Consider the following 13937-nt stretch of genomic DNA (forward strand, 5'->3'; position numbering starts at 1 on the left):
TGTGTGTAAGTCCAAATGCACTCTGTTAGCTGAGTTACCTTCTGCACAGGTGTTTGTAGCCTTCTTCTTCTCTTGCAGCCTTCTGAGGTACCACTTTGTCTTTTTATTTGATTTCCCAGATGCTTCTCTAGCCTGTAGCACTACATGGGGTGGTTGTGACCCAAATAGGGCCCCCAGTATTTGGTCTTGTTGAACCTCATACAATCCATATCCATAGTTATACATTTGACAAGAAGCAAGTATTCTATGCAAACTGCCATTTTAGGTTTTTTTTGTTGTTGGTTGTTTGGGTTTTTTTTAACTGTATTATGTCCAGTTAAGTGATTCTTTGATGTGAATATTATTAATGAGCTATATAATAGTGTACTGCAGATGTGCAGTGGTTTAGGTGATGGGAGGAGAAAACAAAAATAATGGAATCAAGCTTGAAAATGTTGGGAAATTTGTAAGCAAAGTAGTTCAGCTAAGTAACAAGTTCTTCGGGCCCCACAGACCATCTTAGTAGTAATTTATATGGTAGGCTTTTACTTTCTCTATTTTGGTCAAGTAGATGTGAGTATATTATCTTTTGATGGCAAACATAACAGAATTTTTGCAGGGAATTCAATTATTACTTTGGAATATTCAAACTATAGTTAACTTCTCATTTATTGCAGTAAGCTATTGTAGGTATGTGCATTCTCAAAAAAAAATAGGGATTGCACCATGACTGTAACAAAGGAGGATAGATGTAAAATACCTGCCTGCTTTGTTCTCTGCCTATTTTTAAGTACAATGCATCCTGGGTTTTTTGGTGAAGTTTCATTTTTATAGTTGTTTTAACTTACAACATACCTGCAACCTTAAACGTATTTTTCTTTTAATAAATAGTGTAACATTTTGGTGACTCTGAGATGTTTTTATACTTGATTCAGATCTCAGTAAAATGGTGGAAGTATAATAATATATTATCCAACTGCAATATGAGAAAACATATTCCACCTTTCACACCCCATGCCAATTTAATTTCCTGTTCTGTTTTGATGTGGGTGGATTTCCTTAAGTGCAGAGGACAGCTAATGTCACTGAATATTTCACTCTCTTAAACATTACAGGCTTCTGCTATAAAGTGAAAAACATGAATGCTTTACTATTACTTCATTCTTTGTAACCTATATATATGCTGTAAATTACATTTGGGCAAAATCAATACCACAGTGGTAGGGCAGATACCTTCCAGTATTTCAAAGAACATGTTAGTGATCTTTGTATTGAAGTATAATGCCTGATAAGAGACTTAATTCAGTTTCCTAGGCAACCATCTAACGTCGCACTAAATTTCTTATAAGGTGTTATCCTTTTATGATTAACCACACTGAGCGTGCTCTGGAGCTGGCATCAGTGTTCTGGAAGTCTAGACAGACAAATATGGAATCTTTCTTTTACTGCTTCCACTTAAGATCCTTGAAAATACTTCGGAAGTAATAAATACTAGGGTATGTGTTCTTTCATAAGACTGTATGTCTGTATTCTGGGAAAAATAAAGCAGTGTTTGAGGGTTACTTCTTTTGGTATTTAAAACTACAGCTTGTTCTGTGATTAAAAGAGATGTTACATAAGAGTACATAATTACTGTATCACAGTCTCTTTTTCCAGGTGATCACATTATTAAAATAATCGTATATATCCAAAATAAAAGAGACTATTAGAATTATGGGCATATATGTCTGGATGATAGGATTTCTGGGAAATGGGTCTACTCATACTTTTAGTTCTGTTTTCTAAAACAAGTGAATATGACTTGGCCCTCTTCTTATTGTCAAAAGGAAAAGAAAGAACACAGTAAAGGTATACAGAATCTGTTTCAGTTTTACTGTGCAGTATTATACCATGACATATTTTTCTGCATATATTGAGCTGTCCATTAGTCTGTTACATAACTGTATTGACATTAGGCTTTACATACAACCGTACAAAATGTTGCAAAATACTGTACTTACCTGAAAATTAAAGAAATGTAATTGATAGTTAAAATGGCAAAAGACAGGCTATATTTGTATATGTACCTGTATGTATAAGTCTTAATAGGGATACACATTTTACACACAAGAACTCCATATGTAATGTGTTGATATGTTTAATAGTAGTTTCAAATTCATCTTACTATGAAAAGAAACCGCTGGGAAAAAAATAGTTTTGGAAGGTAGTTGTAGTGCCATATATTAACATGTGAAACAAATTTGAAGTGTTGAAATTTTTTATCAGGTAGCTTCAAGAAGTGTTGGAAGAGCATTTAAATTAGTGTCCTCAGACTAATTTAAACACTCCATCAAATTTATTGTTATAATGAAGCCTGCAAGTGTGGCTGCTCATGTCCTGGATGGGTGCATTCTCCAGTGGCTTAAAAACTGGCTGGATGGCTGAGCCCAGAGATTGATGGTCAGTGGAGGTAAACCCAGTTGGTGACTGGTGGCGAGTGGTGTTCCCCAGGACTCAGCATTGGGGCTGGTTCTGTTTAACATTTGTATCCATTATCTGGACAAGGGAATGGAAGGCACACTCAGACAGTTTGCAGATCAGACCAAGCTGGGCAGGAGTGTCGATCTGCAGGAAGGCTCTGCAGAGCTCTGCTGGAGCAGCGGGTTGAGGCCAGTGGTTTGAGGGTCAGCACTTGGGTCACAACAACCCTAGGTTACACGAAAGGAGGAGCGCCTGGGAGTGTTGGTTGACAGTGGCTGAACGTGAGCCCGTGTGTGCCCAGGTGGCCTAGAAGGCCAGTGGCATCCTGGCCTGTATCAGGAGTAGTGTGACCAGCAGGACCAGGGCAGTGGTTGTCCCCTGTACTTGGCACTGGTGAGGCCACACCTCAAATCCTGTTTTCAGTTTTGGGCTCCTCCTTGCTAGAAAGACATTGAGGCACTGGAGCATGTCCAGAGAAGGACAGTGGGGTTGGGGAAGGGTTTGGAGCACAAGGCTGGTGAGGAACAGCTGTGGGTTAGTAGCCTGGGGAAAAGGAGGCTCAGGGGTGACCTTATTGCTCTCTGGAACTACTTGCAAAGAGTTTGTAGCAAGGTGGACGTCAGTCTCTTCACCCAAGAAACAAGTGATATGACAAGAGGAAGTGGCCTCAAGTTGTGCCAGGGGAGATGCAGAGAGGATATGAGGAAAAATGTTGTCAAGCACTGTTACTGGCCCGGGAGGAGGGTGAGTCACCATCCCTGGAGGTATTTGAAAGTACTGTAGATGTGACACTGAGGGACATGGTTTAGCAGTGGCCTTGACAGTGTTGGATTGGCCGTGATGATCTTAAAAGAGTTTTTCTGACCTAAATGGTTCTGTGTTACCTGATGTGTTTTAAAGCAGTTGTAAGGGCTTGCAACATGCCTTAAATTTTTGAGTGAATTTGAATTGAAAGCAGTTGGTTCCAGGAATTTGGAAATATTTGTTTGAGGAAATCAGCGTTTAGTAAGTGACATTTTAAGTTTTTGGGTTTTTTTAAGTGACCCACATTTTAAGTTTTTGTTTTTTCTCTTAATGATTGAATTTTTGGGTGGAAGAGACTCGAGTGTGCAGTTTATTCAAGCTGTGACTCTCTAATAAGTGGTTTTAATGTGGTATGGAGAAATGCTTTGAAGATCCATGAAGACCAAGAACTGTATTCGAATGAGCTACCATGGATAGCTACATGTGGAAAAATGCTGGATCTTCATGTGTTAGTGCCCAACTGAATTTTATTCTCATTTTTTTGTTTTTATTAATTCAGTTGAAATGTTGAGACTGAGGGCATGTTCTGTTGAGGATTCAAGATTAAAAGTGTTTACAGAACAACTGAACATAAAACTTGGAATAATTAGGTTGGAAAGGACCTTCAAAATTATCTGTTCCATGTCTTTGCTTAAAAAAATGGCCAAGCTATGCTGTTGGAGAAAACTTGGAAATTAAATTAAATAACTCAAGACACTGAGTTGTTCAGATAAAGTAAAGTAGGCTTTTCTATTTATATGAAAGATGTCTTGTCTCAAGGATGCCTTGTTATATCTAAATGCAAGTCAGGTGTTTTGTCTGATACTGCCTTTTCATTTTATAGCTTACTGACCTCAGGAAAAGCTGTGTTGGATTGTTGTAGGATTTTCTTTAGCAATAAAATGCTGACTAAACAATAAAATGCTGACTGTGTCATGGTTTTTTTTTTTCTTTTTTGGAAAAGGCATTTAGAGGACAATCCATTATTTGTATTTTTTCTTCATAATAGCTGCTTTTCTATTTTTAAATGTAACAAAAATTCTAACTTCCTGCAACACCTCAGAAAATCCTTAAATTTTCTATGATTTCCTCTGTAGTTAATGTTCACAGCTGAAGGTCATAACTGATTAAAGTCACAACTTTTTTCATCTTTGTGATTAGATTCTCTGAAGTTTCAGTTTAAAAAGAAAAAAGTAAAAATCTGTGCAGGCCTTTTGGTGGTTTTTGGGTTTTTTTTTTTGTTTGTTTGTTTGTTTGTTTGTTTGTTTGTTTTTTTGTCCTGGCTGGCTAGTGCTGGAGTTTATTACTAGTTGGAATTCATTTTACCTGAAGTGATCCATGCCTGAGTGATAGTCTGTGTTTTAGGATGCCATTTGCTTGCTGTCTGTGGGCATTTCACTTCATGACACCTAGAAATGCAGTGCTTTTAACTCAGACTAGAGAAATCCTAGCCCTCTTTGATTTCTACTTGATTCGAGTTAATTCTAATTAAGTAAAATACTTAGCTTAGAGTTCAAAAATTTCAGAAGATGGCATGAATATTTGTTCTCAATCTTCTAGTTTTCTTTCAGGTTTAATACACCTCTTGAAACTCTTTGGCCTTTAAGACTGTACTCATGTTCCTCAGACTGACACCTTGATAGGCACATGGATAGATCATATGAAAAAAGCTTTTGTTTCTTCCTCTCTGCTACTGATGATGAACAGTATGTGTCATTAATCCCACTAATGCTTTTCTTAATTAGCTCCTGGAGAGACCCCAAGAAGCACATTAGTGTCTGAAATTGCTGTTGATTAAACTGGTCAGGACTATGTTGAGGAGGTGAGCACTGAGGCCCTCTCTAAGAGCCTGCTTATGATTCTTTGCTCAGAAGTAACCCTTGACCACATGGATCTGTCAGGCTGGCCCTGTAGGAGCCTCTGTGGGATGCCTTTCTCTCCTGTGCCCTAATGGCAGAGGCAGCTCTTTCCCTCCCTCCTTTTTAATGACAGCTGTTCAATGCTGCTGCCTGAGCTGCAAGGTTTCTGAGGAAACAAGGAAGATATTGCTGCCTAGGTTTAATCTCTTTCTGTCCTCAAAGACTTTTCTTTTTAGTAACAGAATTTTTGCCAACACTGGTAACGTTTCTTCAGTAAAGATTCTTTTTTGTTTAATGCTTTTTTTCTAAGCCTGCAATAATGGACTATCTAAAGTTGATTCATAGAAATAGGTAGACCTGAGATTTAAAATGAGCACAGGTATATAAAGAGCAGCAAGTGTAAGTGGTCAGAAGAGAAGAAAAAGCAACAATACAAACTGAAAAGCTCCAGAAGGAACTCTTATTAAAGTTTAACAGAAGGAAATTGTTTGTGCTACCCATGGCATTCTTTGCTGCAGGGGTTATATAGTTAAAATGCTCAGGTTTTGAAAAATACATTCTGTGTTATTGTAGGCAATTTTTGCAATTTACTTGTTTTATCATCTTCAATCCTAGTAGAGGAAATAAATATTTAATCTCTCAGGCTGTACTCTGATGGCTGGTTTTGGCCTTAACTCGCATCTACTGTCCCAATTAGTGGTCATAAAATTATTTGATGAATTTGGATAAAGGAAAATTTATTCAGATTTACTGAAATAAGAGAATGAAGGCAATGGAAAAAGAAACTGATGGGATAATAAACTCTGTTGTGGATATAGCAGAAAGGAAAAGGGCATAAATAGCAGCTCAGATGTAAATGCGCAGCATTGTCACCCAGCTAAAAGGGGTGGTTGTCCCCATCTGCTCTGCCCTGGGGTGGGCTCACCTCAAGTGCTGAGTGCAGTTTGGGGCACCAGAACATAAAAAAAGACATGAAGTCATTAGAGAGTGTCCAAAGGAGGCCAACAAGGATGGTGAAGGGTCTGGAGGGGAAGCCGTGTGAGAAGTGGCTGAGGTCACTTGGTCTGTTTTGCCTGGAGAAGAGGAGACTGAGGAGACAGCCCGTTGCAGTCTGCAACTTCTTCTGAGGGAAGAGGAGGGGAGGGAACTGATCTCTGCTCTGTGCTGAGCAGTGACAGGACCTGAGGGAGTGGCCTGAAGTTGAGCTAGGAGCAGTTATGTTGGGTATCATGAAAAGGTTCTTTGCCCAGAGGGTGGCTGGGCACCGATCAGGCTTCCCAGGGAAGTGGTCACAGCACCAAGCATGACAGAGCTCAAGAAGCGTTCGGACAAGGCTCTCAGGCACATGGTGTGACTCTTGGGGTGTCCTGTGTAGGGCCAGGATCAGACTCAATGATCCTGATGGATCCCTTCCAACTCAGAATATACTATGACTCTATGAAATAGCAGGTCAGTTTGAGGTAGATCTGGTAGAATTAATGTCTGCTATGGAATATTTTTGCTAAACTTTTAGGTTTTCTTCTGTAATCAAAAACTGTAAAATTGTGATATAGAAATCTTAACAGGAAATCCTCAGGAGAATGAGATTTCTGCAATGTAGAAATCTTAACAGGAAAACATCAGGAGTGGCTGGAAATGGTAAGAAGCTTTGACAATATGCTAAAACGTGGTGAAAAGGCAAGTTGAATGAAATACAGTGCTTCACAAAAAATAAACAACAGCTGCAAAAGGAATCACTGTCTCCTAAATTTAGTGTAGTTTTTTTCTCAGCCTATCAGCAGAAATAAATAACAGAAAGATGTCATATGTTATTAGGTTTTCCAAAATCCATTTGAAATAATTTAAGAATCTAGGTAACAGAAGATAAAAGATGGACAAGGTTAATATAAAACAGTAGGATTGTTCAGTCCAGACTGCATGTGACAAATTATACACCTCACTGAGTAATTTTTTAGGAGGCTACCACATTGAATACAGCCTTTATGTATAGTCCTACTTCTTCTTTGTCACCCTTTTTTTAATTCTGACACCTGTTTGAGATTGTTGAGTTTGCAGGCTGATGCCAGGAACAACCAAATAGATGTATTTGTTATGCATTGCAGTATAAAGAGGGACACTAATTTGATAATGCTGGTGAGAAAGCTTGTGCATCTTAAAGGAAAAGTAGCAGCCAAAATGATGTTCAGTTTTGAAACTTGATCAATAGGAAACCCCACTTCCAATGATTTCCTGTTGGAGCTTATTCTGACAGAAAAGATGAACAGCCACACTGGAACCCAGCTGGTGGTTGCCAGCATTCAACAGCCTAATTTCTTTTGTCTTGTGCAAATAGAATGTATCATGCCTTATATGGGGTCTTATAGAAACTTGAGTTTTAGGGGGAAAAAAGCCAAGCCTTTGGCCCTCCCACAGCGTGTTCTCCCTCTGTCAGAGCTCCAGGAGTGGCAAAGGCTGGTATGTTCAGTAGCTGCACACACTGAAATCTGTGGACTGTGTCATAGCTTAGTTTAACTTGGTGACCTCATCTCTGTTCAGCAGCTTCTCATAGCTTTTCTCTGTGCTTGCCTTGGTGATTTGAGCAGAGCCCTGGTATCTGCAGCTCCGTCAGATGACTCAGAGTGCTAATTAGTCACAAAGGAGCCGTGTTCCCGCAGAACTGGCACTGGCTGTGTTTGTTTCCTTCTCTGTAAAGCTAGAATTGCCTTCAGCTGCCCAGCAGTCAGGTCAGTGTAGAGATATCACTAGTAGTGTAAGGCATGGGGACAAGGTTAGTTCAGAAGTGCTGAAAATGGACAGGGAAAGTACTGTTGGCAAGAAAAATGTAATCAGTATTACATTTTTCATATACAATCGCTCAATTACAAAGGTATATGAGGGATTGGAAGTTCATGGGAGTGGTCAGCTGTGTACTCCCAAAAATAACTTCTTAAGTTCTGGACTTTTTTCTCTGTTCACAAAATGGGAAAAAAAACCCCAAAACCAAACCCAACCACCAAACAAAACAGAAACACCCCTTAAAAACCAAATCCATAAAGACAAAGTCCCACACTATCAAAACAATGGCAATCCAACCCAAACAAAAAACCCCCAGACTCTTCTTTTCAAACTGTAAAATGAAAGTAGCTGTACTAATTTGTTCAGGGGCAAAAGAGTAGAGAAGATAGATGAAAAAACAACACCATGATAATGGTGGCTGAAGATGTCAGTGGACTATCCAGAACTAGTAGATTTAAATACTCAGATTAGGACACTAAGAAAGCCTTCAGCTATCGCAGGAGGCGAAATTCCAACTTCAGCTGTGTGTTTGTCAGTAACAATCATGGTACAGAAATGGCTGCTGTTTTTCATGTAGGAACAGAGGACTCTGGAAACCTCCTCAAAATGTATGATTCTGTTCCCTTTATTTTGCTGGCAAATCTATTGTTTAGTTATTACTATAAAATCATTAAGTACTGGTAAAATCACTTCAGCTCTGCCTTTCAAACAATAGCCAAATACAGTTATTTCTTTAGTGAGTAGAAATTCTTTAGCAGTCTGTTGAGTTCAGGCAGTAACTGCAAAATATTCTCAGGTGTTCAGTGATGTAGTACCAAATGTAGCAAAAAGTTATTTTAGCTGTGAAGATCTATTTTTTATTTGGAATACCTTACATCGCTGTCCTGTGAGGAACTCCGCCAGTTCCACCAACTCCATCAGCTGTGCTTCCTGAAGGGAGGCAGCGCACTCAGTATCTTCACCCCTCATTTGGGGGGAAGAATCTCTCAAAGGATAGGTTTCAAATGGAGGATTGGGAACCAGTACAGCAGCGTGTCTTGCACAGCACAGAGCTGGCTGTGCATTCATTGATACATTTTTCCTAATATCATAGCATTAATTTATCTGATGTAGTTATATACTTCTGTCTGGAAAAGCAAACAAAAAGAATTGGCAAGTCCTTTGATTTTGATTTTTACTTATTTTTAGGGTGTGAAATCATCAACTGTCCTGCAATTTTAGTTAAATATTGTTTGAGGATGCTTGTTTTATCATAGTAATTTTTAACAATGCTATTACTGAAGTAAGGCTGGGTTTCCTGAAGATACACTGTGTGAATAAAGGGATTTTAAACTTTCCATTTTCTTACCATAAACAGCAAAGTCACACTGATTTTAAAATAGTCGTATATTTCTATTCCAATTGTTTGCCACTCACCACGCCTAGCATTATTTTTTAGAAGAGCCAGACATTCTGAAGCTAACTGGAACACTTTTTGAAGATGAAGTCAAAGTATTGATACACTTTTGAAGATGGGAAGCTTGCTTTCATTTTAACCTGTTGAAAGTTACTATTTTCTTCCATTTCAGGCTTATGCATTTGTTGTTAGTCTTATAAAACACTCAGAAATGCACTTGAGGCTTTAAAATATTGTGGCCTACTTAAACTCAGCTTTTATTTTTGAATGACATGTATATTACATCTGTTTCAGAAAATATGTTTACACATTAGAAAATCTCCATTGGGTGTTTAATCTTTTTTAATTTCTCTTTTTTTCCCCTTCTTGTAGTTCTCCTGGCTTTGATAGATCGTATGGGAGATGCCAAAGACCAAGTTCGAGAGCAAGCACAGAATCTTATATTGAAATTGATGTGTGAAGCAGCACCACCCATGGTATGATTGCTTAATGCAGATTCAGATGGAGGCCTCCAGTGAGCTTATGACTTTTGTATGAACTTTGAACATGTCACAATGTTATTGCCACTGTTAATGGTGTAAATGTTAAAGATACTCTTAATGGGTTGACACTGATGTATTGTTCAGCTAAAGATAAAAATCTTGACACAATGTGATTTTGCATATTTTGCACATCATAGCTTAATTCTGAGTAGATGTTTTTATACTGTGTAATAGAGCTTTGTTAATTACAGCATGTTTGAAACATCTTCTGAGTTTGGACAATGGGAGTAAATAAGTTTAATTAGCTCCAAATTGATTTAAAATTAGACTTGTACTTGAACATGTAGGACTAGTCCTACAGTTAAGGTGCACATTTTCTAACTTAGGAGAATCTGACCTTCTTCTTCTAGATGTGTGACAATGATGCTTTGTGAGCCATGACAAACTGAGGTGGGGATAAGTTGCCCTTTGGCTTGTCATTTTTGGTTGTAAGGAGGTTTGCTTACCTCAGCCTTCAGTTCTAAGCATTATGTGGCTTCTGCATGTTTAATCTTATATCTCGACTCTGAGTCTGAAAAATGGAGGACTGTTTAACAAGATGATATTCTTGAATAGTGATGTTATTTGGAAGTCTAGAGACCTTGGATGTGAGTAAGAACTTATTATTTGAGTTTTTAGTTCCTGAAGAAAACTGTTTCTGAGTTCTAATTCTAGATGTTAATAGGGAAAAAATGGGTTTTTGTATGTGCTAATTCCTAGCTTTGTTTATTCATAGATACAAGTTTGAGTTTGTGTGCAGTGAATAAGATGTTGTGGACTTTATCTGGAGTGAGAAAATTATTGTCAGTTTTTTTGTTTGTCTGATAAAACATGTAGCATGCTAAGCTATTATAGAACATGTTTATCTCCTGTTGGCTACAGGTTTGGTTGAGATTTAGGCATCAGGGTATAGTAATATCATCCACAAAGATGTGCCTTTGTCTGTTCACAAGCTGCAGTGTCAGTCATATTCATTGACCAACAGAGCTGGCAGTATTTTTTTTGTGTCAGAGTGCCAGTGGTTCATAAATGACATGTTACTGTGCCCAAGATGCTCCCAAATACATGGCGTACAGACCAGAACCTCTACAGCAACAGCACTGGGCAAGTGCACAGCAGAGCACCTTGGAGATACCTTCATTTGGACAGGTGCTGATAAAGAAATTGGTGGTAGTTGCTTTGTGCTAAGCCCTTGTCAGGAAAGTTTTACATTGTTAATCCATCTTTGTTTGTGCAGAGTTGTTAGGCAGTAGATAGAAGTGATGGAAGGAAGTTTCCCTTCCCTGTGAAGATGACTCCATGTCAGAAAGTGTACAAGTTTTGTGGGGTTCAAGGAAGTGCATGTGTGTGTAAGACAAGGTCTGGCTCTCCTGGTAACTCCCCCAGGGTGTGAGAAGCCCAGCTTTGGTTGTCTGTTCTCAGGAGAGCTTATGGGTCATTACAAGTTAGGATGAAAAGCATCAATCATCCCCACAGCAGGGACCAAAGCAGCAGAGTCTTTCCTGTGCCTCCAACACTGAAATACAGAGCTTTAGGCTCTCTGCTGCAGTGAAGCATCCCTTTAGAAGAGCTGAATGGAATAATTTTTTGAGGATAAGTCCTGTAAATTTCTTTCTAGTCAACTCACCTTGCCTCTTCTAGTGTGTTGTTGAATAATATTTTATTTGTCTTAATATTGAATCCCTTTACTTGTTTTAGATGTTTGGGGGTTTTTTTGTTTCTTTTAACAGCAAGAACTGTAGCTGTTTATAGTCAGGAAGGCATAAAAATATAGGTGGTATAAATGTGCATGAAAGGGGCAAAGAGAGGTTAACATCAACTCTTGCTAGGAACTTCTAATTAGGAGTTAAAATTTCTAGGCAGCCATTTGAATTTCTCTGCTTAAAAAGATGTAGTTGTTTTAAGGGGTAATTCAGTGAAAGACTAAATTTCTCTTTGGTCTGCTTTGTTTATTTCTGTAGTCTGCAGTTGGGGGTCTACCTGTGTTTTTATACATCTAGCAAGGAGATTTCCTTTTTCCCATGCTTGTCTGTGACAGTGGGTTAATTGTAAGGATGTTTTCTTCCGTAAAATCCTGTTCTTTGTTGTTTAGCTATGCAGTTTTGGCAAGCCATATCCTGCTCGTCTGAGGTTTGTTTTCTCTAAATGCAATGAAGTATAAAACAAACAAACAAAAAACCACAGATGGGACAAAATTATCAAGCAGGGCTCCAATTGGAAAATTTTATGTCTGCTCTGAAGCGTACTACCTCATTAATAAAGAGGATGCATATTCTCTGCTCTTATGCTCTGTTTTTGTTGATCAACAGCTGTTTGTGAGGGCTTTATTTTTTTTTTCCAGAAAGCCGATTGCAATAATTAGTATGTAATACATTTTAGCAGCTTTGTGTGGCGTCATTATAGGTTGCAGTTGCAGCACTCCGGGGTGCAGTTGGCAGGAGGGAGGTGCCTGGGCTGCAAAGTGTGCAGCTCCTGGCAGTGTGCAGCCATCCATCGCTAGGCAACGCTGCCCGGATGCTGGCCGGGCTGCAATGGCAGCGCTGCAGCTGGGGCGAGTTGCAGGCTGAGCCCGTGCATCTGCTCCCAAAGGAGGATCCCCGAGCTCCTCTGCTCCACGTTTGTGCTTTCAATGCTCTGATACGCAGCTAGAGCACGGCGAGGAGATGGAAAGGTAACGGGATAAACGCAGCAGATAAAGGCAGAGAGCCAGGGCAGGCAGAGAAAAACGAGTGCGCAAGGAGGTGAGCGAGGGTTCAGCGGGCCGGGGGATCGTACCACAGGAAGCGGCACCAGCACGGAGAGGAGAACCGAAAGCAGAACAAAAATGGAAGCTCAGGAATAGAACGAGGGGACAAGAAATAATAAAAAAATGAAGAAATAGATCTAAAGCAAAAGTAAGGGAGAAGTGGAACTGCAGGAGTAGGGATAAGGACAAGCTAAAATGGATGAGAGGAAATTTTGGCAGGGAAACAGACTATGTAGCAAAAAGAATATAGTAACTTGTGTTTGAGTCAATAGTTTGTAATGTTAATGTTTGTTTTGTGTGCATCAACTGTAACAATTCTGTATGTTTTGAGAGCTGTTTCTCAAACAAGGAAAATACTCAGCTAGATTGCTGAAGGACTTTTTTTAGGAATTGGTTTTGGTGTAACATCTGTGTTGTGTTCCATATTGTGCATTTCATAAGTTACTTTTATCACTTTTCCAGTGGACCTGCCTTCTGTTACTTTTTTTTTGCAACTATTATGAATGTAATTATATGGAATAGAATTACGTTGTATTGTGCTCCTGATAATTAAAGACCATTATTTCTGCTTTTATAGTACATTTGGGAACGCCTTGCTGTTGGTTTTAAACACAAGAATTACCGATCCCGAGAAGGAGTGTGTTTGTGTCTTGTTGCTACCTTAAACATGTAAGCTTTTTGTTTCTATGGAGATGTAATGGTTCTATCCTTCTTCTGAATGTCATTTTTCTCTGAAAGTAATCCTTTAGGGAGTCTGCTTCAATTAAATTAATATATGGGAACAATCAAACAACTTAAGTAGTGGGCTTTCTGAAAGAAAGACTAAAGTTACAGAAATATTATCTTATTTAAAAGTAGATCAAGGACTAGTAAGAGAGAGACAGAGCTTGATTGATGTCAGTTTGTATTCTATAAAATCTAAGCCAAAAGGTCACTTCTGCAAAAATGATTTACTATTGTTTTTTTTTTTTTTTTTAAAAACACTCCTCTTTTTTTTTTTTTTAGTTATGGTGCACAGCCATTAATCCTCAGCAAGTTGGTACCACATCTGTGTATAGCATTTGGTGACTCCAACAGTCAGGTAAGGATTTCAGTACTTACTGGGCCTTGAACAACTATACTTTGACAGAGCAGTGAAAGCAAAATAAATATAAGCATTCAAAGAAAAGCTGATAAGAGTCCTTGTGTGCAGCAGATCATTATTTTCTACCATGAGAAAAAGTAAGCCAAATTTCTTCTTAATCAGTCCATCCACTGGAAGATGAAAGTAGAGTTGCAAAGGCAGCAGTATCACAATATACTGGTCCCTTTAGTTTTGTTTCAGAAGTTGAAACTAGTAATTGCTTAAAGTAATTGTTTCTTACAGAGCATGTTGAAAGGAAATAAATAAAAAATAAGCTATTGACACAAAAAATTAC

The 13937-nt window shown here is 38.6% G+C and overlaps 1 protein-coding gene across 41 annotated transcripts in view; it reads left to right on the forward strand.

The window, feature by feature from the left end:
- The window catches only part of CLASP2 (cytoplasmic linker associated protein 2), a 143961-nt gene that overhangs the window by 14322 nt on the left and 115702 nt on the right, over positions 1 to 13937 (forward strand). For 40 of the 41 annotated variants that reach the window (XM_064419082.1, XM_064419152.1, XM_064419091.1 and 37 more), the window contains exons 3-5: positions 9625 to 9728; positions 13097 to 13188; positions 13525 to 13600. In XM_064419082.1, the coding sequence (XP_064275152.1) occupies positions 9625 to 9728; positions 13097 to 13188; positions 13525 to 13600 (272 nt within the window). Of the gene's footprint in view, positions 1 to 9624; positions 9729 to 12240; positions 12445 to 13096; positions 13189 to 13524; positions 13601 to 13937 lie in introns of those variants that run through there. The other variant, XM_064419308.1, reaches the window with a different exon arrangement.

The sequence above is a fragment of the Passer domesticus genome, chromosome 1 (genome assembly GCF_036417665.1).
Source record: "Passer domesticus isolate bPasDom1 chromosome 1, bPasDom1.hap1, whole genome shotgun sequence".
NCBI classification, from domain to species: Eukaryota; Metazoa; Chordata; class Aves; order Passeriformes; family Passeridae; genus Passer; species Passer domesticus.